We start from the raw sequence: 25985 nt of genomic DNA, 5'->3' as shown, positions 1-25985 counted from the left end.
GCACTTGGTATGTACATCAGTGAGTGAACTCATCACTGTTCATAATGCTGTGTCACTCAGTGTTGATATGTATGGTATATGTTCAGTCAATTGCCAGTTCAACTTGTTATGTTTAGTTCAGTACAAAACAAGGCTTATAAAAGCACTTTTTACAAGGTTAATAACTCAGCAGCCAACTATTTGAGACAGAGTTATCACTTTATGATAGTTTCTGTGGCTCTTGCTGTCTTTTTATAAGAAATTAACGAGGTAGTTTTGCACATGGTATCGCAAGATTGTTTTGTCGACTGCTGTTTCGAAGGTCAAGAATGAACTGTGATGCGCAAATATATTGTATTTCATGTGACCTTGTGTCTAAGAGTTTACACAGATACGCTATGAAAATGAAACTAAACTAAGATGTTCCGTCTCCATGGCTGATGAAAACAAATGTAGACGTGCATGGAGAGTTTGTGGCAGCAAGATTATACTTCTTATTGATTTTTGTGGATCGTTGTGTGCATCCAAACTTATCAGGTAGTGGTGAGAAGGAGGTGTTGAAACACAGCTCCAGTTAACTTTATGCTAATGTAAGGTGTCTGGTGCAAGATAATAATAATAGAAGGTATTTCTTTGGTTGATATCTGATCCAAGCTGGACACTTCCACCGGTTTTCTTCACTGGATAAAAACACGGAGGATCAATTATTGTTCACAGTGTATATTTCACCATTTTATATGATCCGTCTATTATTTTCTGGCAGCATTCCAATCATCTAAGGCACATTAGTCCTGTAATTTCATCACCTTCCTTTTAACCCTGTAACACAGCTGTCTGAATGTTATCACTCAAAAAACACAATGTGAAAACAAACTTCTAAGTAGGTACAGAGGACCACATGTACTATCAACCCAAAGCCATTCTCCAAAATACTTTTTAAACAGCAAGATAACACCACTGATAATGAGAATATGATGTGTGGTTTCCAATTAAAGCAAAGTCCCATGCTGCAGCTCCTACACAAAGACGTACACTTGCACCAGTGCCAAGTAAAAACATAATGCTATTTTCTGAGGCTGCTGCTAAACTGCAGAAATCGATGTAGACTTTTTTACAACTCCGAAGAGCCACCGGTCCTCCCTTTATTATCATTACTTGCTGCAGAATAAGTAATGGTGAGCAAAATGTAAATAACGGGGCACTTAATACATTTTTTGGCTCTACTCACAAGCTCAAAGGGCCAGCCAATACATTATAAATGTCCCGAAACAACAACGCTTTTTTCATTATTTCATCACAGGCAACTATTTCTTTCAGATTGCTGCCCATTGGGAAGCGTTTTAGCGGCACTATCAAGCTGATGCTGCAAATTACATGTGACAGAAGCAATTTTGGGATATTTTCTCATACACAAACTGCGGTAAGTGTTATGAATCAGATTAGGCGGGGGAATATTGAAAGTCTCATACTTCCTCTGCCAACTCAGCAGCTTTAATTGATAATGCAATTTTATTTTATTCACCTTTTCCTTCCTGTGCTCATTATTATTTGTGTCCATATCTAAAAACAGCTGCACTGGCTAAGTGAATACTAGGAAGGCATCTGTATGTGGCCCCACATTTATGCATGAACAACAGCGGAAAAATTGAATGCAAATGCAGATAGAATATTGGGAATGAACAACCCTCGTATAATACCAGTCATGCACCTGTTCTCTATGTATTCACTTGAGTCCAACCTACCTCTCTGAGGCAGCCCATGAAATTGTTGCTAACTGGAGAGCCGGGCAGGTCCGCCGTGCTGGGGCTCCCACCCACGTAGAAGAAATCATCGGAGCCCAGCATGGTGTAGTCTTCCTGGGTGTAGCCGGTGGTGGTGAGGATCCCATCAACGGAGATAGTCACCTGTTGAGGGGTAACACATAGCCAAAGCCGAGCCATTACACTCTGGGATTCGATCCCGTGCTGTGTATAAAACACACCTCTTTCCTTGGTCTGCATTCGAAATGAGCTATTTGAGCTCCTTTGGTACCTTGAAGCGATTGTTTTTGGACCAGACAGCGTTTGGATTTTGTTAATGGAATTTTTGCCATAGGATTCACAGGACAGGTAAAGAAAATATGGAAGAGGCATATTTTCTTTATCTTTGATGGGGGTAAGAGAATGGATCATAGGTTTGGTTCTGAAACTTCAGGTTGGGGGGAGGGTTAGTACAATGTTCAAACCAAGGACAAATTGATCGCACTTGTCTTAGGTTTCGGGATTTATCTGGTAACTGCAGACACACACATATACTGTACACACACGTGAGCACACGCACATTGACGTGAGCACGCACGCCTACACTCGCACACATTCTCGCACCATCACTCTCGCATTCTCCACTCTCTTGCAGACATCTACATCTATATATCCACGCACATGCAAAACAAAGGGAAGGCTTTTCACACCACATCAATGTGCAAACCAAGGTCAATCACTGTTAGAAGGCAAATTAACCACATTTAATTGGACATGTAAGGGAGTAAGTGGATCAATGGTGCCATACAAAGCTGGAGCAAGCCACACAGGTGCAGAGGCCCATGCACAATCAAGACCAGAGCGCATATTCAAACACACTCTCAGAATAGCTGATCAGGTTTAGCTCAGGTGTCACGGCTGTACTTTCAATGTCACTACTAGACCGGACCGATAATCCTAGATCAGTATGCTTATTCTTAGAGATGTTATGTATATGGGCCCAGGGGGTGAGGGTGATCAAGGTTAGCCACGACACACAAACACCACTTTCACCAGCATGCTACAAAAACACACAGGGAGGGCAGGGTGAGTGATAGGGTGACAGGTGGAAGGTGAGTGAATTAGAGTGTTAGTGGTTATTTTGGGTGAGGGGTTGAGGTTATATATGAGTTTGGGAGGTGAGAGGTCAATGAGGTGTGGGCATGCCATGCGCCATAGTGAGTTGGAAACAACTGTCAGAGCTCCCGCAATGAAGGTTAAGGGTTGCCATTTTTTGGTCTCCTTTAGGGCCCGGTGTCGAGGTCACCATCTTTGGGATTGTGGCAAGCTTCTGTCAGTTCTGGACGACAGTCCTCACAAAAAATGGGGACTTTTTTGTGCGAAAAAATTAAATAAAAAGTTGCCTTGAGAAAAGGCAAAGAATTACATTTTTACTTTGTTGGAAATCTGCAGTAATGTGGAAGAAACAAAGAGAAAAACGTAAAAGCCAAAGTGAAAAAAAACAGGATGGGGGATTGTGGGGTAAAGAAGAAGGTTGTTGGCAGGTCAGGGAGGAAATTGAGAAGAAGCGAAGAAAGAACTGCCTGGTAATACAAACCCATCTCCTCATTTTTTGATAAGAGTGTCTAGGATGGAACTCAAAGAGAACGAATAAAAGAAGAGAGGGGGAGGGGACACACGGCAAACCCAAAAAAAAGACAATAAGAATGATATCTACCAGACAATGTAGTTTGTTTACCATAGCGTGTCCAATGCCTGATTGCTTTCCAGAAAAAGGGGAAGAAAGGAAATCAAAAGAATAGTGAACAAAAAAGGTTGTTAATAAGGATGGACAGAAAACAAAAACCCAAAGCAACGATGAAGAATTAGGATGTTAGTTAGTACATTAGTTGGTTAGATATTGGTTAGTAGTAAAAAAATGACTTTATCATGGATGAGTTAGTGTTGCGGTGAAAAAAACACTGCATGATTTGTCAGAGATACGCTGCAGTAATAAAGTGCCACCTTGCCATCCTAGCCAAATTTTCTACACCAGAGTCCTGCAAGAATAAACACAAAGAGGTACTGTAATACCGGATACACACTACATGAGAATCAAGATGATTTTGGCCCGATTCGTCCTTCCCGACAATCATCAGCAAAGCCGCGATATTTGATGGTTCTAAAGATTATCTTTCCAGATAATCCTGTGGTGTTTTTACATTCCCCTATCGATCTCAAATCGTAAATATCAAACATGTTCAATATTTACGGTCGGATATCCCGTTGTGTGTGGGGAACCCCGAGAACAGCTGATGACCCCGTCACATGGAAAGAACAGTAGCCAATTGAGAACCAAGCTGACTGAAGAAGGAAAAACAACAACTGCCGTCATGGCGGCCGCAACTAATCCATGAGCTAATGCATGAACTAATGCAAAATGCGAAGCATGGAGCATTGGTCCTTCATGTTGGAGGACCAACTTGTTGATTTTAGAGACAACAATACGAGTGTTTATTTAACGTGTAATTTTTCTTTTAACTTCGTGAATTGTCAGTACAAAGTAGTGCAAAAGCTATCGCTATTTCCTCCTGCCCGTTGTCCGCCATGTTTGTTTAAACTAAAGTAACTTTGCGAGATTTCCGTTTTTTGTTTGTTTTTTTAGTCGGGACTCATGATGTTAACGAATGGAATCTGTTAGTGTGTGGTGTTCTGTTTCGGCCAAATCGTTGCTCACCACACACTATACGAACAAAACTGTTAAATTTAACATAAAAGTTTATGTGCGGGGGTCTCTCACATTTTCAACATCTTTTAAGATTTGCGGGCAAGCCTTCAGATGTGGGACTTTCGGATAAAAATTTGTGTAAGATGGCTTAAACCCCGACAAAACTTGTAGTGTTTTTTTCACCCTTAGTCTATCAAAGAGTTCCTTTCAAAGAGGAAAGAAAATGATAGTGGAAGAGAGACAGATCTGTAAAAAGAAAGAGAGGAGAGAAAGCAGGCAAGCAGCCCTTGCCTCTTAGCTTCTAACCTGCTAAACTGTGTGTTATCCTGTTGGGATTCTCAGCTACACCTATTTACTAACCTGTGGGGCAAGAGCTTACTATCAGGGAGGGTCAGGAAATCGGCACTTACTTGTTGTGCGGCTCTGAGAGCAACACTAAATGCTGTCTCACCTTGCAGACAAACTAAAGGTCGATCGAGACAATGAACAATTCCACACTTTTGCAGCTAGCACTACCTCCACACAGCACTGGCTCTCATTATTCTGTTACCCTCTTCCTACACTAACCTCCTGCACCGATTCATACTAAGCACCACCTCCGCCCGACTGCAACACGAGCTAATTTTAAATCACATCACACATAATGGTAAACAATATCTGTCATGTAACAAATTCTGCTTATGTACAACAGATGCTAGTCTTTGATGGAAATGTATTTCTATCTATAAAAAGCATCATGATCATCTGGGCTATAAATACTGCATTAATGGACGGCTCAAAGGCAAACACTCTCTGCCTGGCTTTAAAGTGAAAGTCTATATTCTCCACAAGCATAAAAAACACACTTTCTGAAAGCAGGGAGATAGCGACAGCGCCTGATGGAAGTGTCAGCTTAGGGGAGAGTGAAGCAAAATAGAATTATCAGATAACTTTAATTTGAGGACACAGGGAACTCAAGTTCAATAAGCCGATAAACAAGACAGAAGAAAACACCTAGAATAATGGTACCTCGACTAAGCTATCAATCACATGCGGGAGAACTGCTTTGCCCTGTTTTTTTATTTTTTTAACTATTCATTTAAGAGAGAAGAAGTTGAACAATGAAATCAAATTATATTCATGTAATTGTAAAGACCAAAAGTATAATGACATCTATCTCAATAATGTATCTGAACTGTGGCGATGGAATGGCAACCAATCAGAACAAGGTGACATTCTTAACGCCGGCTCTCCCTCAAAGCTCCTGGAAGCAGATAATCTAAAGCGAGAAAAAAAAAAACGTCCACCTGTCTCCAAACTCCGTCCATCACTGCTACCCCCGATTACCTGTCTCAGGTTGCGTGTCACTTTGATGTCGTGCCAGGCGTTGTCATTGAATTTTCCATTGACTGGCTCCACGATGGCCTCAAAGGCCCCGGAGCCAAGATTGATAACGAGGGAGACGGCCCCATCTTTTAGAGCCAGGTTGACATAGTCGGCGGACTTCCCCGTGTGGAGGAGAAGGCCGTTGCGTTGCCACGTCTTGAAGGACAGCGTGATCTCGTCGCTGCTGCTCTGGATGGGGTTCTGAGACAGGTCGTAGCAGAAGTACTCCGAGCCGCGGAAGGTGGCCACGTTCTCCTCCCTCGCTGAAATGACAAGGAGAGAAATCAAATGTTACTTTTAGGAGTGATGTACCTTTTCATGATAAGCTTGTAAGGGATACATTTTTCAGCGCTGACATCCATCACCTGATGATTCACCATAGCGCTGGGTGATATGGAGAAAAATCAAATATCACAATGTTTTTTAACAAATACCTCAATATAGATATTGTAACAATAGTGTAGGGTTTACTATTGGTGATTTCACAAAATCTTACGCAATGACATTTTTGATAAATAAGCATCAGTAATAGTGGATATAATGACTAGAGGCAAATAGAATAACTAGAACAGTACGGTAAGTTCAGAAAATTACATCACTTTACTGTAACGCAGCCTTTCAAACCAGTAAAAAACAACACTTACGCCATATTACCATATCCAAAATCTATATCTAGACTATATCTAGTCTCATACCACAATTCAAATATTTCTCTCCTCATGAGTTATGTGCACCATGATGACTACAGCCAGCCAGTCATTACCACATTCATTATTAGGCTTGTCACGATAACTACTTTTGTTGGACGATATATTGTCCCAGAAATAATTACCATAAACCAGTGGTTCTCAAACTTTTCCTGTTATTCCCCCCTTTGGAGGAAGAAATATTTTCATGACATTTCTAAATGTCTTCCTAATTTGTTGGGTCTCATACTGTCAGCTGCCAGAGTATTCAGACATAAAATACACACTGGTCTCTCCTAATCTCCCACCTCATTCATTATTAATTTAATAAATTTATGGTGCTGTTAGATTGTTGCCAGACTGCTCTGTTAACACAGGTGCATGAAGGAGAGTAAACAGTTTTTTGACAATGAAATTTTCGTTTTCCAAGGGCTAAACACCAACAAATATGGACTGAAGCAGAATATTTTGATAGATAAAAACATGTTGTGAATTTTGGAAATTATTACATCTACCTTTTTTCAATAAATTTTAACTTTTGGACTGAAGACTGAGACAATTACAGTGACAGATGGAGCGCAGCGTCGCTCGCTCTGTGTGTGTTTGAGAGAGAGTGGGGAAGAGAAGATGGAAGGTAATGTTTCTGTGAGTTATTAATACAAATTTTAATGTCAACGTTATGCATGAAGCTTCAAACTATTTGGTGCAGCCCTATACGTCATCATAACTCCTTTGATTACAGATTTGAGCACCTTGTCTTGTTCGTGTCTGAAGCATCATCTGTTTTTCTTTTTCGTCCCTATCAAATATCTGTCCATTGTGTAAACCTACAGACTGTCTGTCTGAATGAACACCATTGCTGTAGCAATTTGTTTACTATTCGCTGTGAAAAGATTCCAACGTCAAAACATTTATTCCGCGTCACATTTTCCTCTGGTCATGCGTACCCTAACCTTTCATGCCTCTGCGCCCCACTAGGGGGGTGTGCCATACACTTTGAGAACCACTGCCATAAACGATATTATTGTTATTTTAAGACCATTTAATGACACTGATATAATGATGATATGATAGCATCATAATGCCAGTACACCCTTTAAAAGAGACATTGACTTTTAATTCTTAAGAACATTCAGACATTGGAATTGGAATGTGAAATTTAAAAAAAATATATAATTAATAAAAGAAACAAATAAAATAAAACCCCAAAACCAAAGAAATGTATAAAATGGACTTCATTCCAAGTCTTATAATGGTAGGGGGAAACTTTGGCAATATTGAGGTCAGCGAAAAATGATGGAGGTCATGTCCACATATCATACGATATGTAGATAAATACGACGAAGTAGATAAAGTAATTATCGTGTCAGGCCTATTTATTATCACATTTACTGTAATGTTAAAAACATGAAACAAGCCGAGCGTACGCGTTGGTCCCTGCATCAATCATGAAACAGCCTCAGTAAATATGAGAACCAATGTATGCTGCAGAGAAGGTTACACCAAGCAAACACACTCACACACAATGCACTGCTCGCCATAATTACAGCTATGATAATCCCATCATTCAGTTCAGATCATAAAATCCTATCTGTACGGCCGTGGGTTTAGGTTTCTCATACAGCCTCTAGACAGACAGACTACTTATGATGGAACACTATTCCCCGCTAATGGTGCGCATAAATCAAACTTAGCCTGATTTTACAGTTTTATATCACTCCGCTGTTGCAAAGTGACTTCCTGAGCCCATTTTTTAGATCGACACGGAGAGTAAGGTGAGACAGCTCCAGACAAGAGAGTGTGTGTGTGTGTGTGGGGGGGGGGGGGTTCAGGGATGGATGGAAAGACTGCGAGAGCAAAAATAAAATTGCTGGGCTGAGGGAAAAAGAAGACTCTAAAAGAAAGAAAGAGTGGAACAGAGGAGTAGTGTTTCCTTATGAAGTGCGATGAAATAATTGACACTTCTCCTGCTGCCTCTTAAAAGGTGCTTTTACACACTGGTCAGCGTGGGTGAATCTATCAGAGACAAGGTCATATGCACTGTCTCTTTTTTTCTACAGGGCGTGTTAAGTGGATATGGCACCACTGCCTCAAGGACTAGAAGATTCCTCGTCCGAGAACACGGTGTTCAAGGCGGCACCTTTCAGAGATTGCAACCTTCAGAAAAAAGCTGTGCCGACATACCAAACAGACACTGTGGCACTTAGTAACAGTAACTATGTCATTACCTGCCAACAATACAATTTTCAACATGACATTTCATTTCCTCTACATCCTGCATTTTTCTTTTGTGTACTCAGGAGTCATGGGGGCCGCGAGTGAAAGGAGAAAAAGCAGACGAGAGAAAGCATACGGGCTGCGGGCTGCAAAGCTTCGGTTTGTTGTTCTGGATCCGGCTATATGTAAACATGGGGGAACAGTGTAGTGGAGCTGGCGGAAAGATACAGAAGGAGAGGAGAAAAAAAAGGAGAATGAGAACATTGAGAGAGAAACAAAAGGACAGTGGAGTGAGGCTGTGGTGGAATGATGGGGTGCTGATTTCGGGCACGGACAAATTGTCCCCTCGGCGTCAAACTCATGTCTCCGCGCAACACAGAAACAAGAGGAAGCGGTACGGGAGGCAACAAAGGCCCTGTGAAAGCCTTCATCCATGTGCCAGGGGAATAAATAGAAACCCATTATTACCACTGGGACACAGAGGCAGCAGAATATACATTGGAGAATCAAAAAAAAAAAAACTCCATCTCCACGGATTTCATGCATCTAATCTAAGAAATTGCACAAGCATTCGCTGCATGAGACGCCTGTAGATTGTACAACCATATAATATTGTCCCTGCACAATTGTCTGGGACATCAAACAAAATGATAGTGCTATGAATACTGAAGAAAAACAGGAAGCGGTAAGTAAACCCCATCAATCCCACCATTATGATTTTCTTTGTAGCTATATCTATATATATAAAGCATCCATTACGTTGTCACCAATGTGTATAATAAAATAGGTCTCTAGCCCCTTGCTCCAATTCGCTTTATTGCACATCTGGATGAGTATAGGTCAAAAGCCTCTGGGGCCCCCAAACGAGAGAGATGCCTTGAAACAGTTGGCACTCTAACCATGTTCTGTAGACATTTTTAGATGCTACACTTGACACTGGTGGGCTAACATCTTGCCCAGAGGGCCCTTGCATATGCCTGATGGCAGGCAGATATAAAGCTCTTTTCAGACCAAGCGAGAGGCAAATTTTTGCCTCACTTTACTTGCGCAAGTTGGACCGCCGGTATCGTTTGTGCGCTGAAGAGGAGAAGGAGCTTGTCTCCATAGATACCAACAACTTTTCTTTCCGCCATTTCCGCCATCAACCATGGAAGAAATAGCCACTGTTGCTGCTTTGTACATGTTGTGGAAGTCCCAGATATGTCAGAAACCGAACAGCGTCGTGTCTGGGCTCATAACATCACCCGGCGGCGAGCTGTATTCGCATACAGTTCCATTGCATTGACTGTATCTAGCAAGCCACACGTCGCTACTGCGGTACAAACCCAAAATAAACAGATTGTGCTGTGATTTCATTGCAATAAACAGATCAAAAGGATGATGAAATAACTACATAATAATGCAGATTTGTAAAAAGTATGAATTCATGCTTTGTCAGGTCTTTCCGCAAGACGACAAGCAAACAATTGTTAAAATGCTCGTTTGGATCGATCAGTGCCAGGCTATGCTAACATCGTAGCTGTTCCATCAACACTCAACATAGCATCATCATAAACACGGCAGCGATGTTGTTGTTTATACCGTAGACAGTCTGTGGTTCATACATATACATTTATACACAGAGTGCCGTCTGGTCTCTGTACGAATATGAGGTACTATCGTAGCTCTGGGTGCCCACAGGCAGCTACAGCATTTTTTCTTCCATTTCTGATTTAACAATGTCAGGACATCAGTGAAGACAGGAGAATCTCAATCTCAACGCTGATCGGCTCGAGTTGAAATATTTCAACTCCTGGGAATAAGTGAATTTCATGTGTTCGTTTTATGTAATCGCGCCACACGAAGAGTTCACTTTGCTCTTGGTGTGAACACAACATAAGTAGAAGACTTAGTAAGTAGAAGTCTTAGCAGGACTGATTATAGTTTTTATGAAATTCATTTATTTTACTTTTCCTTAGCAATGACACCAATAGCATCTTTGAAGTCATTTAAGGTTGCTTACTGAACAAACTGACAGACATACAGTATGATTTGAAAACACAATTCATGACTTAAGATGCTAAAAACGCCACAAAGGAAGTGCCCTCTGTCTCTACAGCTAAGCTCTCTATACTATATGTAGGCGTGCAGCATGGTAATCCTTCAGATCCGCACCAGACAGATGATCTCGTCTGCTCCCACCTGACCTAAGATAAAAAGGTTATTGTCATGGCAACTTCCCTCATCTGGCAGCATACTTTAATTAAGCTGCTATCTGAAGAATGTTGCTCAAAATGCAACACAAGGCTTACAGCACTCAAAGGGACTCAAGTTCACGTTATTATTATTATATAAGGTGCCAAAAGACCAAACGTAACCGTTATAACCCTAAAATCATTGCACCTTCAACAGTAATAGCTAAAAAAAAATAGGTCTTCTTGAAGATCAATAAATCTTTATAATACTGCCTTTTCCTTGTAGAAAAAATAACACCCAGCTTTCCCAGTTTCATGCATAACTTTCAATGTCCAATTTATGTCCAATCATTTCTCATATTTTATATTTTACCACAAGATACTAATACTAAAGTAAAAGGCTAACAGTCTATGGTGTGTCTGACTCTCCATATGTGTATTAATTATAATGATGTAATTACAAAGTTGCTGTGGAGCTGTAAAGACCATCAATAAAACATTGTTGCTATGAATAATAGAGAGAGCAAATTGATATAATATAATATTTGTGCACCTCAGCAATATTAAACCCATGGTAAGTGTATACGAATCCATAAAAAACAGGGGAAATGTATTGCCTGTTGAGACATGTTCTGCACAGATCTGTGGCTTTCATATCGATCATATAGCGGGGTCATTTTCCCTTATTTTCGCCATAGTCATCAATATTCCATTTGTGTGCTGCCTGGCACACGCACTGGGGGCTGGGGTTTCGATTTCAAAATCCACTGGAAGCAATTATCTCCTTCATTATCATCTCCCATTCTCTTCCGCTCCCCCCCTCGCCACACACACCCATGCTGCCTGAGCTCACTCTCCAGTCTGACCCCAAGGGCCTTGGAGCAGGGAGCGCTGTCACCTTACAGAGCCACCGTCGACCTCCTTAAGATGACCACAGGATATCATACTGTCCCTAATCACTGTGGGAGGAAAAAAGGCTTAAAGCATGTACAGGGAAACCAGAGGAGTTTAATGATAGCATTAAGAGACAGGATGCATTGTGATTATTGTGGCAAAACACAGACTTAAGCTGGAGATGCTACAGCTGTATGGCTGCCAAGCCCCATAAGCTCACTGCACACGGACGCTAGTCGGGCAACTAACACTAGTCCCAAGGAGACTTTTTTTTTCCTCTGGTGGAGTGAACTCAATCTGTGCTGACGTCCAACACATCAACTGCATGTTTGCGCTACATTTACAGACAAACAAGCCTGAAGTTCCAGACCTAAACATAGAAAGCTACGTTCTGCTTTTAGCTGTTTGTTGTCTGCGTGACACCCTCGGCAAACCGAAGTCATTCAAGGTTGCGGTGTCATCCCACACAATGCGTTTAACAGAATCTGAAAACCGGTGCCTCTTCTCACCCTCTCTCTCTCGCTCTCTGCCATATCTATTCTCTTTTCCTCCATCCCCTAATTAGCATCATTTGCTAATAACGGTTAAAGCAGCGCGGTTGGCCTTACTCAGCCAAACATGAACAATGTGCTTCACTGCTTCCCGTTGCGACGCTAGCACTAACCATGCAACTTTGCGGCTTAAAGCTCAATGGTGAGCCATCACATGTCACATAAATTTGGAGCATCATGGGTGATGTCTCTCTTCAAAGGCGGGCAGTACAGGCTTATGTTGGAGGGAGATTTGGTGGAATATATTGCATTGGTGATATTTAACCGGCCAATTACTACCAATGTGCTATAGCAGCAATTAAACTCAATCCAGGATACAAGACGTAAGAGAGTTGTAAGGTTTGTCAGGGATTTGTTTTCCAGTCAGAAACTATACACAAACTGCGCAGAATGTGTCCCCTTCGTGTCAACTTTCAAGATGTCACATGCCATATCTAAGAGGTTGAAGTGAATCGTCACCCTTTTCTCAGCTCGTGTTTCGCGTAACCTTGTGAAGCCGCGGCGGACAACCTGTCTTCTACGCCTGCCCGCACAGACTGAGGAGGGGAGAATGACAAAGAGAGAGACAAAAAGGAGAGAGATAAACATAAACAGAAGTGACATGGAAGAAGCAAAAAAGAAAAGGAGAAGAAAAAAGGAAGAGAGATGGAAGCAGAGACAGCGAGGGGAAAAGGGAAAGACAAGAGACGGGGGAAAATAAAAGCAGAGAGAGAGTTTGGGAGACAGAGAGGCGGCGAACAGGAGAATGAGAGTGGCAGATGGAGGGAAAGAGAGACAGAGGTACTTCCAATGGCTCTCCAGAGAAACGAGGTGACACTGTGTGTTAAGGCTAGCAGTGAAGAGCTGTCCCTGTGGCTCGTGATTCCAGCATTGATAAACCTTATTACTGCACCTGATAACACAGCACATCCAGCAAATCCCACTCTCCCCATTTACCTCCGTCAAAGCGCACAAATCCCACCACAACTCCAACACTTTCTCCGAGTCTTACAGTCAGACGGTTTCTGCAATACTCCCCAAATGAAAGGCTTTCTAAATTAGTAACTAAGAATTTCAAAGATTCTTGAAAAGACCTCCCGCTGGAAAATAACATTACATTTAGAGTTCAGAAACCATCATCACTTATACTACATGCTCATCTTACTGCAATATTTACAAAGTACATAAATAAAGTAAACCCTTCTGAACTTCAAACGTGTTCAGGCGATACAAGCAGCTGCAGAGAGAGATGAGGCAGACTTAGAAGAATGCCGCATATGGACTGCGACAGAGATGACTCATTATGGAAGACAGGCCAGAAGTAGGGTGGTCAGCTTCCACATTATATGAGACACAGTCAACAACACAGTGATTATCCTCAGTGGACTGGTAATTTTATTAATAGACCTGCACACAGAGCAGCTCAACCAGTTGACTGTGTGTTTCAGGGGTCTTATTGTCTGGTGATGTGCGTTGGCTAAACCCAGTGAACTTGTCGGAGAGACTCAGAGGAGAAGAGGGTGATGTCTGTGTTTTTAGCCACTCAATTTGCGCAGCTCAAGGGATAGCGTAGACGTCCGTCAGTCCGACACTTTGGACCTGAGTAAAAAATATTTGACACATCCTGTTTATGATCACCTGATTCAACTGTAATTAGGCTGTTAAATAGGACTTATCGATCACTACAAGCACCATAGATGTGGGTCTATAGGAGCCTACTACGCCTACTACATTGTAAAAGTGAAAGCGAAACTTAAAAGCAACACAGCAATGTTATATAACTCAATGACACGTTATGTTTTGAACACAAACAAAATGGCAACTTTAGGTTTGGGCAACAAAACTACAACTTCTTTGGGTTAAGGCAACAAAACCAGTTAGTTAAGTGTAGGAGAAAAGTTTGTGTTTTGGCTTAAGGTAACTACGTCTCAAAAAGTGAAACTTAACGCTTGTGAACACATTGTTGGTTTCACACATTGTTGGTTTCACACGGGTGATAGCCCTGTGTTTTGTGTCCCATCCATCACCCCCGACCTCCATTCCATATGGAGGTTCACACTATCTATACCACAGCACCTGACTCCCGCTTCTGCTCCTGTGATAATTACTACGGTCGCTAGAGGCTGCTGTTGTGTTCTTTTATACCTTCTTTTGGTGACCACACACTATAGGAACAAAACTGTTAAATTTATCATAACATGTCATTATGTATGGGGTCTCTCACATTTTCAACATCTGTTAAGATTTGAAAAATCTTTTAGTGTGAGTCAGCCTTAAGTATGTGACAAAATGTGCCCCAAAACATGCCCTAATCTTTTTTAAATATGGATCAAATTTCTCAATTTTATGTGAGTATGTGAGAATGATCCAAAAATTCTGGACAGGTGAATGTCATTTTCAAATGTATCCGCATTAGTGTAGACATGGCCCAAGGCTCCCTTCTGGCTACTGGCTGTGACAAGCTAGTCACTGTCACCTTCTGTGTGTTTTTCAGCTTGTTTTGTGTGAGTGTGTATGTATGTATGTATGTATGTATGTGTGTCACTGAATCTCCTTATTGGCTGCTGATGGTGGACTCTCCATGGAGTGAGTGATGAGGTTTGGAGTGACAACAGGGGGGTGGGGTGGGGTGGTGTGAATGGTGGTGAACGATGGAGGGATGGAGGGTGTCTGAAGAATGGGGGCAGGCGCCTGAGGTCCAATCCCATCAACTGAGGCAATTGTGCGGAGCGAATACTGGAGTGAGGATGTGGGGGTCGAGGAAGAGTTTGCAAAGGAGAGAGAGGGAGTAAGACAGGGATGTGATGACTGCACCCGTATTACTAATACTGGACAATTAAGAGTAGAAGGGATGTTGGGAGTCACAGAGAGGCAAGGACTGAGGGAGGACATCTCAGACTAGTCTCTTACTGATCTTCTCAATGCAAATTATAATTGAGAGAGCATATGAAGATGCTTTTCTTGATATTTACATCATATTCTGGAGCAATTGGATCTACATTTATTTCAATATGGGAGAAAATTCAAATACAGAGACCTGAAACCTGCTCAGGATCAGTTTTAATTTCAAACTGCCGGAGTCGAAATGCCAACTGTATTTACTGAGAGGAGTCAGTCTGTTGTATTACTGCAGTGTGTGAACAAGTAAACAGTGCCTTTTCAACCAACCTTGCAATAGATAACAATGACAACAATGACACAATGCATGACAAAACAAGAGACTAAAATGTCTTCAGTTTTTGTCGACTCAAATTTGACTTAAACTAATGTACATTGTCTTGAAAAGACTAAAACTAAAAGCCTGGTGCCAAAATGAACACTGCTTGAGAGGTGATGTAATCCATCACTGTGTACATCTGAGGCCAGCTTCATGTCCACGAAAACGCAAACCTTTCCATTTACTCCGGCAATCTGCATGAAATTAGCATCTGATTTACGAAGGCAGGAGCTAATTATGCAATCAGTGGCTGGGACTGCCGTCTACATGTATTCTTAGAGTGAGGCACAGCTCAAAAGGTGCAGTTTAGTGATGGCATTTGTCAAAGATCACAAAGCCATTGAAAGAGTTTAAATATGGGATGTGATGTATGAAAAAGGAGAAAAAACAGCTGGAATTAATAACAGAATGAAGACAATTTCTGTTAGAAAACAGAATATATATACTGGAATATACTAAATTTAACATAAGATTTGTTGTAGTAGGCTACAGGTAATTCCACTCACCACATTGTTTTTTTGTTTTTTCTATTAGCTACAGGCTTTTATTAGTTCGTACTTGGCTGTTATTTGAAGATCAGTATTCATGTGAGAGTCTACGCTGGTATTAATCAGTTTGGGGTTCAGTGTCTTGCCAAAGGACACTTCTACATGTGGAAGGAGAAGCTGGAGATTGAACCACTAACCCTGTCTGTGATCATCACATCAAACATGTATTTTCGTCCGAAAACTTTGCACAGAACTTTATAAAAACTGATTTTGTGGGTTTGTATGAATTATTTGCACACCCCTGCGGAACCTTCGCGCAGGGGAAAAAATATTCGGACGGACCTCGATTTCAGCGGATTTCCGCTTGCGGATATATTTGTTTGACCAATGAAATCCTTTGTTCCAATTGATCGCAGTCATTCTGCATAATAACTAGCCATGTGCTTCTGTTTGTTGCACGGAGAGTGGGCATTTTTCGGGGCTTTGGAACAATGGCCGTTTGTTTTCAGGGCAACAGACTGTCGGACAAATGGGCTTTTTTTGGTCCAATGGGACACTTTTCGGAATAATAATCGGCCGTCCCCTTCTCAACACCCAATAAAGTACGACAAACACTGCTACTTCGACAACCAAATAAAGGACAACATATGGCTTGAGATCGCCCAGCAGCTGGGATACGATGAAGATGGCAATGTAGCTGATATGCACTTGCTAATGTTATATGTTGGTCACGGAACAGTGCTATCCACAACAGCGTTAACATCAAATTTGGGGTCTGATTAGTTTATGTGTTGTGTATTTAACGTTAGCCCCTTAGACATTCTCTATCTGGATAGGTTTTTGTTGTGTAGAGTGGACACGACACTATTTAAGAGGAAACTCATTGCGAAAATGGAACAGAGCAACACGGATAATTCGCACCGGACCCGGTGTGCATAGTTGCACCGCATTTTCGCAACGCAGTGGTGAGAAATTGCTTTTAGTCTGCCTTATCCAAGATTTAAGAGTCAGTCAAGAATTGATCAAGTTCATATTATTCATTTATTCAAATAATTTAGATAGCTAAGCAGCAGGGGGGGTGATGGTCAAGCGTAATGATTCAAATTTAAAGCACTAACAAAATTGTTTCAAAGCTGCTTATGGAAAGCCAAAAGGCAGAACCCGTCAGGACTTTAGAAAAACTAGAGATCTGAGGCATATCCATGGGCTAATACGCCTTTAAAATAAACACTGCTCTGCTCGAGAAAACATCCTGACAAAGTTTTGATTTCATTGATCCTTTGGTTGTCTTCGTTTTCAGCTTTCAGCGTGCGTTTTTATACTGTCACATATTGATTGAATTACTGTACACTGTAAGCAAAGCATTCATGAATCCTTGAGTGGTTTCCTTTTTTAATGGCTGCAACTGTGGATCACAATGTCACGGAGTCATCCGCAGTCTGCATTATCTCCGTCAACAATCAAACCATCTTTGACAGTGTGTCTCCTGAATGCCGACTATTGCATCAGCCTGACAGCAGCCATCCTGAGCCAAAATGGGAAGTGACGGCAGTGAAGCATTGTATCGGGTTTCGTATTCTCCGGCAGAAGAGCGTCTTGATAGACTTGCATCACTCTGTGTGGGTTTGTGAGTTATTTGTTTTCATCTGTCTGCCTGACAAATTATACGTTTTACCATAAAATTAGCTTTTCTGTTTGTGACGTCCAAATCATTTAATTACATTAAGCTACGCGGAGTGGATGTATTTGTATATTGTATTGGACTACCTACGTAATTTCCTGTGAATGTTTTGTATGTATGTGTTAGTGCACATATTTGCTATATTGTTTGTATTTGAGCGGAGGCTTGCTCCAGGGTCGTCGGCAGGCGGGGCCTTCCCTGGAGCTTGTCAATCATCCCGAGTGGCGTTGCCTTATTGGCTATTATCTCTGCTGTCAGAAGCCCGGCCGTGCCTCCGCCTCACCACATCAGTCTCTGTCAGTTCACGCGCTGCCTGTGGATAGAGCCGTGGAGCATGAAGCTGCATGCTACTGTTATCATTACTTTTAGTGGCATATGCTGTTTCGGCCCAAGACTCCATCAACAATTGTCACCTCTGGGACTACAGCTATAATAAAAAAAATATGTATATTTGAATTTGATTAATAGAAGGGCCACTTAATTTTCACATTTCCTACAACTGATGTGTCTAATACTTTAACACCTGCTTTACCGTTGAGCTTGACGTAGCATCAGTATGCTGCTCTCCACCCACGCAAGCAAACTGCAAAAAAGCAATTACACGTCATTTTAACACAGTAAGATCACACTGCGGTGAGACACTAAGTATATTTAAATGGCTGCAAATTAATAATTGTTACTTTTCCATTATATACTTAAAGCATACATTTTTAGCAGCTATTTAATCTGATGTGTGTTAGTCTTCCTCCACATCCTTTTTTTGTCTAATTTCCTGGTATGTTTATTGCTTATGTTGACACAGTTTCTAAATTTGTAATGCCACATGGGAGATATGAGAGCCAACATAAAACGCATTTGCAATTACCACTGCGAGGTTGATGTGAAGGTTTTTCAGCAGTTCTTATTTACAGCACATCCAATATGTACTGAAGTCTATGTAGTAAGGATGAAATGACATACTAAATGCTAGTTAAAATAACAAACTGGATACCACAATACACACAGAGAATTACTGTAGATAGATCCCATTGCTATAGCTATTAAGACATGCATCCAGGGGGCATACGCCTCATTTCCACACAGTTTTGCTTTGTTTTCCATAAATCCGTACAGTATAGGGATAACGCCCCCTAGTGTTCAACGCAAGGAAATAATAAATCTATTTGCGGATGGATAGAAACACCATTGCAAATATTCAACGTAGGCTACTCAAGGCAAATTACGGGCCAAGAAAAACGGAAGGAGGAGTTTCCCAGAGACATCGGAGATCACGGAGGTTCCCGTAGGAATTACCTAACTTCTAAGTACACAGAGCAATGTGGAAATGAGGCGTTAAGGAACTTTGGCGAAGTAAAACTACATCAAGCTCTCCGGTGAAACTTTAAACAGAATGAATAGCGCCTTAGCCAACTGACCTAACAGTGTTTCCTTTTTTTTCTAAATTACATTACAGACATGAATTTTGACTTTCTATAAAATGACGCAACGCAACTCCAAGCAGAATCTCTAAACTAATGAGAGCGGGAGAGCGGCAAAGTCCCTCTCCTGCACTTGAAACAGATTAGCGCACATTCCTAGTCGAAGCTGAGGCCATCTAATATTTATTACCTCTATAACTTACTCTCCTGTGTACTGCCAGAACATTTAGCTGCATGCAGGAAGGCGAGGGGTTAAAAGGGGAACAGCTGTGCCATAAAAGGGACAATGAAATAAACATGACTCACCGTGAAAGAGCCCTTAAAGCCAATATAATCTAGATGGCGGGGGAAGAGCAGGGTGCCAACGGCGGTTAACGACAAGCACCCCCCTCAGGCTTGAACTTAGACCTCGTCTCAACAGCCAATCACGTTGAGGGCTATTTTTAAGATGAGGTGAATGGCAATTTGGTTACATTATTGTCCACTTAGACATTGTGAAAATCACTTTATAGTGCACTGAGAGACATGGGATGAAAGATGACTAAGACACATAGAGTATCCCTTGTTTTACACCATTTTTGTTTCAATAACATGAAGGAACCAAATTCCAAGAACGAATTCTTGGATAAGAGATGAGAAGATCGGGATAAAAGCTGCAGACAACTCAGGGAAGCATATTCAACACTGAGCTTAGCAAAAATGAAGAAGAAAACCCGCTGCTGTAGCTTTAAATCCAGCTGGAACCAGTTGTAGCCTGTAGCCAAAACAATATGTGACTCTCGCTCTGCGCGTGTAAGAGTGCGTGCGCGTGTTAAGAGTGTGTGCAGGCATTCGCAACGATGTTCTCCTTCCAAGAGATAAGGGCAACGATGGATTGCTCGCACCTTTCTCTAGCTTTCTCCTTTTAACCTTTAACTGCGGGGCTGATTGCAAACTTAACACACGATACTGTGATCATAAAGGGTATACAGTGTGTGCCTCAGTATACAGGCACATGAACAGTATTGTAAAATGAGAGGATACACACAGACAAACACTTCAATGGGAGAACGGTAATCTTGCAATATGCTGGCGACACACAGCCACACTAATCACACTCACATGCACATCCTCCATCACGTGGCAGCAACACTGATGCTAGAGGCCGGGCCACCGTGTGCCTGGATGCTTCTCACCCACCCACCCCCAACATTTTCACTCTGGATCCTACATTTTCCACCTCTCTCCTTCATTCTGTCCCTTTCCTTCCACTCCTACGCCACATATGTTTTCTTGAAAAGTGTGCACGCAGCTCCGGGGGGGTGGGGGATGGAGGGTTTAAGCCTCCGTCCTCGCTTCCCGAAGCTTGGCGTCGGTTGAACCGAGCTCAGCAGCTCCAGCATTCCCCAGCCTCCTCGCAGCTTTTCTAAAATTAGCAGAGAGGATCCACCACAGTCTCTCCGGGGAGAAGCGGGGGGACCGACTGACATGTCTGCTGTCTCATGGAATCATCTGCCTCCCTCGCGTTGAGTTACATTTCTAGCGTCTTTGTGGTACGCGTGTAAGCTTTTTCCTGCATGTGCATGCCAAGATCATGCATGTGCACATACAAAGTAAGTGTGGGTGTGTTATGCCAGCTGCTTTTCCAAATCCCATTTGGCTGCAATCAAAATCAACTGATCCTGACATGCTGAGGTAAATACAGAATTACTGTCATTGAAGAGAGTGGTATTTACCATTTGCGGAGTGAGGTCTGCCCACTGTTACTATAACTATGCTAATCCAAGCTTGTTAGGGTAGCACCACTGACTGTTTGGCCGCTTGCTGAACTGCAAAGACCTTTCCCTGCAGCAAGCATATCCATACACGTACATACAACATGTAGGGTGGTGCCCAGTACAAAGGTCATGACATTGCAAGCATCCTCCTAGTAATTAAGTGGCTTAATACACAGCAAGAGGGCTGTTTCCTGACCTCTGACCTTCCTAATAGACAAAAGAGCATCCCTAAGGTGAAAAGCCCCGCACACATTGAGAGATGACCGAGATACTCGCACACAAAATTGAAAATGCACACCACAATCTTACAAGAGCTATATGAAACCGAGAATGACTACACATCCATGTGAAATCCCACACACACAGACACACACACACTGCCAGGCTGCCGTCTAGCTCGGAAGTCAATAACATTATCCCCTCTCCATCTCGGCGACGGTTATTAGTCTGGAGAGCCAAACGGCTCTCTTCAATGACACTCTGGAGATGGAGGGATAAATCATCATACTGAGAGGATGAGTGTGTGTGAGGAAGAGTGAGAGAGAATAGGAATGAGAATAGGAATCGCGAAGAGAGAGGAAGTGAGAGGAAAATACACACTCAGGCACGCAGACTCCGATGTAGAGACACTCTAGTCGGGGTGGTATGACTTTCTATTTTTTGTTAAGTACAGATGATGTGAAGACAAGTCTTTCTGAATGCATGAACTGATGTTCAGCTTCACAAATCTACCTCTTTCTGAGCGCTGTACCCCTGAGTCTCTCTCTCTCTCTCTCCCTCCTTCTCTTCCCCCCTGTCACACTCACTCTCCGTCTCCCTCCCATTTGCTTTATCAAATAGAGAAAAGGTGCCTTTATTTGGCCCTGGTACTCTAAAAGCATCTCCTTTGTTACTTTCTCCCCCCCCGCCGCCACTAACTCCCCTCTCCATTTCACCCTGCTCTCTCTCCACTGGGACCCTTCAAAATACAAGGAGAGAGGAACAAACGCCAGAAGGCTTACTGCTAGTTGGATAACACGCAAGTGAACACCTCATGGACTTATGTGCCCTATTTCCATTGTGCTAAGGACATTACGTCAACAAATTTAGGCTGGCTCTAGAAATCTCAGTGAGGAAGGAATCATTTCATTGCTCTGTGTGTCAGAATACATCTCCAAAAGTAAAGTATTACTATTGAAATTGTATTTATATAACTTATCTTAAAGGAACAGTGTGTAACATTTCGAGGGATCTATTAGCAGAAATGGAATATGATTTCCATAACTATGTTTTCATTAGTGTATAATCACCTGAAACTAAGAATCGTTGTGATTTCATTAGCTTTGCAAGGCCTTCATATCTACGTAGGGAGCGGGTCCTCTTCACGGAGTCTGCCATGTTGCTCCGCAGTGTTTCTACAGTAGCCCAGAACGGACAAACCAAACAGTGGCTCTAGAGAGAGCCTTTCATGTTTTTACGTTACCTGAAAGCCACCACAGTTCTCCGACTAGCTTGTGAAACTGCAGTAATGTGAGCCACAGAGTGCAAAACAGTGGTACAGCCAGCCACTGTCTGACTTCTGTTGCTTTAAAGTAGTGTTATTATGGTAAGGATGGCCTCTGAGCGAGGCCAACGGCGTTACCACGGTTTTGCACTCGACCGCTCACATTACCGCAGTCTTGGAAAGGGAGGAGTGAGCGGAGGGCTCAGTTGGTTGCAATCTGCAACCACACCACCAGATGCCAAATCCTACATACTATGCCTTTAATCAAAATAGTTTCAGGGTCACAGTGACTGACAATGTAAAAATAACAAAATTGTATACCAAATAGGAACATTTTTGGTTGTGTTTATTTTCTGCAGTGCTAGAGCTCCCATACATTAGTGCTCTCCAGAGGGCATGAATTTTTGGTGCCAACGGATGAAGTCATTACTTGTAATTTGACTGATGTCATATCTATGCAGGCACTAAAAATAGTTAAATCACTTCCACTCCAATGGCCAACCAGCACTGGCACCCACCCAGCTGGCTGTAAGCCTTTGCGGCGTGCTGAGGTTACAGGACTGTGTTGCAGTGAGTTTTGACAGTCTGGTTATTTTGCCCTCCCTACAACTAGCCCACAAAAGAGAGACAGCTAAACCCCCTCCCTTCCAAAGGATGAAAGAAAAGGAAAGACATCACAAAACATTAAATGTGTGGGAGCTGCCAGCATGACTCAGCAGGTTTTGAAATAACATGAACAAACAGTAATATCTAGTGGGATTCAGTGCCAACTTTAGCAAGCTTTTTTAGCTTTCACTTTCCAATTGGAATACAAAACGTAATGTTGAATATTTTAAAAGGGACAGACGTCTTACAATGCCAACGGTTAAAAACGAGCACTACGACGGTTTGTAGAATAAAAGGAGAAATGACATCTTGTGCCAGCATTCAGAGGCTACACACTACGTTATAATATGCTCCAGTCAGTAGTTACAGATATGGCCAAAAACAGTTTTATCAGCTTTTGAAAAATGGAAAAAAATATGCAAAATAGCTGCTGTATCATCATAGTTTATATTCCTCAACATTAAAAGTGAAGAAAATTTGAATTTCAAGTGGAGCCGCCCAGGTATAATCCAAGTCCACTCAAAGCAAAAAAGAAGCAACAGACGTCTGTGAGCTGAAAACGTAAAAGTCGTGCGACAGTCGTGTGTGTGTGTGTAGTCCAATCTAAGTAAATGCCAATTCCTGTGTGACAGCTGGCTGTATGGTAGAGTGGTCAGCTCCACCCTGCAGGCTATCACTCCAAATGTCTATTTCTGGAGCCGGTATAAGTGTGTGTGAGCGTGTGCATATGTATTTGACCAGTCAGAGCTGGTAAGGAGTGCGACTGTTGCGCTACACCAGAGGCTGCTCCATATGGACAAGGGGCTGAAGCCCAGGTGGGTCGAGTAAAAGAGGGGGGTGTGTGTGTGTGGTGGCATTGAGGAGGCTGAGAATGAGGCTGAACAAGAAGTAAAGACTATATTGTATCCAAACTTTAACATGTTCCTCATATTTATAGTTTAGTAAAGATATGAGCTACCTTTAGTTAGGGGTGGGGAAAAAATCAATACAGCATCACAATATTTTGCATGGCAATATTGCATCAATACACGGACATGAAGTATCAATCTTTTATTATATAAACTAAAAAGCTCTTAACAATCTGACGGCTCGTCGGCGGGCCCGACCGCTATTCTGTCTGACAAAATTGATTGGTACTAACCATGTCATGTTAGCTCGTCGGGAAGAACGCTAAAGTTACGCAAAATTTTGGTGAGGAAAAACTGGCATGGCCATTTTCAAAGGGGTCCCTTGAACTCTGAACTCAAGATATGTGAATGAAAACTCTGAGATAAACAGAGTGAAAACTGTATCTTATTAGATAAAACAGATGTCGACAAACCGCAATTGAAAAAAGGTAATAAATTGCAATACAACGGAAACCGCTTGTAGTGATCACAGTTACAGTGATCAACTACTTATATGGATCAAAAAGCTTGGGACAGAATCCTTCCTATACAAATGCTGTTTGAATAATTTGCTTACAGTTATCAATAGTCCGCTTACAGTTTTCATTTTGGGTCTTTTCATACATGACATAATATGGAAAAAGAGAAAGAAGAGAAGAATTTTAAAACTAAGTTAGACTAACGTTGATTGAATTTTTGTTTTGATTTTACTTTACTCCCTTGATACTTTGCCTCGCGGACCGCATGCTTTCCGGCTGGATACCTGTGCTGCGTGCACATTGATACCATAACGAAAAAAATAAAGTAATTATCTCTGAATAAAAAACAAATGCGTGGGAAAGCACTTGCGGTTGAAGCCACCCTCGTCAAGTGAATTGATGATGCCTGGTCACATAATTCTCACATAAAGTGAAACTTTGCCTCAACTGGCTCTGTGGCACACATGCAGACCGGCGCCGGTCTACCCTTCATGCCGCTACCGAGTGAGAGAACGAGGACGAGGAGCCCCGGCAAAGAGCTCGCGCCGCAGAGCCGGCCAAAAATGGCAATGCCTACCCCTTGGCGAGAGAAAAGGCAGAGGAATTGGCAGGGAGACAGTAAATAGCGAAGCAGTCTGTTTCATTACTTTGTATTCATGTAATAAATATACAAATTAGATGGTAATATGCATGAGAAATGATGCACAGCAACAAAATTATGTTTCTAATAATCATCTGCTTATAGTGATCAATTTGACCGGACAGACGTTATCACTATAAGCGGTTTCCACTGTATATCTTATATCGCCTATCGCAAAAAGTTTAAAATCGCATTAACATTGTATTGTGACTTAAGTAATGTGATAATATTATATTGTGGGGCCTCTGGTGATTACCATCCCTTTAATGTCATTTCTACATAAATGGTTTCTAGCAACACAATGACCTTCGCTGCATTCTACCTGACCGCCTCCCCCACTCCACTGACTTTTTAATTGGCTGCCATGCCAGAAAGGCCACGCGATGGGAGAACTCTGACTAAATAACCACACACATGTCCGTCGTTTCATTATTTGGGTGAGTGGATAACGAGGGGCCATGATGATGATGGTGATAATGATTGCGCCGGTGTATTTAAATGCCTCTGTGGAATTATGTGAAGGAGCCAGTGAAGAGGAGCTAATCTACACTGAGGATACTGGACAAAAACAAAATACAAAAAAGAAAGAACAAAGAGACAAAACAATAAAGTGTTGTTACTGAACCTCAGAGGGGACATCTAGAGTATTACAACGAACTGGTGAAATTGCCATTAGAGGAAAACGCCCGGGCTTAGTGATGCATGTTTATTGCACATTTGTGTATCTGTGTGTTCTTTCGGTATTTAGTCAAACACTTTGTCCACAGTGTGCTACATCTGAAACATTAATGAGCAGTGGTGGGATGAGAGGAGGGGAATTTGCTGAACTGCCACGACGAACACAGCGGATTTGTAATTATTCATGGTAACACATTTAATCTGATGTGGCTGAGGAATCAGGAGGCAGTGGCTCCGCGGCGGGAAGCTACTGTTACCCAAGCGGGTACCCATCTCTACTTTAATTTTCCCCTGAACTGCACGAAGATAAACGATCTGCAAACTCAACTGTTGAAATATTGTACATGTCCCATATCGAAA

The 25985-nt window shown here is 42.1% G+C and overlaps 1 protein-coding gene across 12 annotated transcripts in view; it reads right to left on the bottom strand.

Annotated features, from left to right (window-relative positions):
- nrxn3b (neurexin 3b) overlaps window positions 1-25985 on the bottom strand; it is a 355996-nt gene that overhangs the window by 267332 nt on the left and 62679 nt on the right. For 11 of the 12 annotated variants that reach the window (XM_037750894.1, XM_037750889.1, XM_037750890.1 and 8 more), the window contains 3 exons: window positions 5752-6053; window positions 3457-3480; window positions 1722-1883 (listed from right to left, as the gene is read on the bottom strand). In XM_037750894.1, coding sequence (XP_037606822.1) covers window positions 1722-1883; window positions 3457-3480; window positions 5752-6053 — 488 coding nt within the window. The remainder of the gene's footprint in view (window positions 1-1721; window positions 1884-3456; window positions 3481-5751; window positions 6054-25985) is intronic. The other variant, XM_037750887.1, reaches the window with a different exon arrangement.

The sequence above is a fragment of the Sebastes umbrosus genome, chromosome 18 (assembly GCF_015220745.1).
Source record: "Sebastes umbrosus isolate fSebUmb1 chromosome 18, fSebUmb1.pri, whole genome shotgun sequence".
Classification (NCBI taxonomy): Eukaryota; Metazoa; Chordata; class Actinopteri; order Perciformes; family Sebastidae; genus Sebastes; species Sebastes umbrosus.
This window is presented reverse-complemented; position numbering and strand designations above follow the sequence as displayed.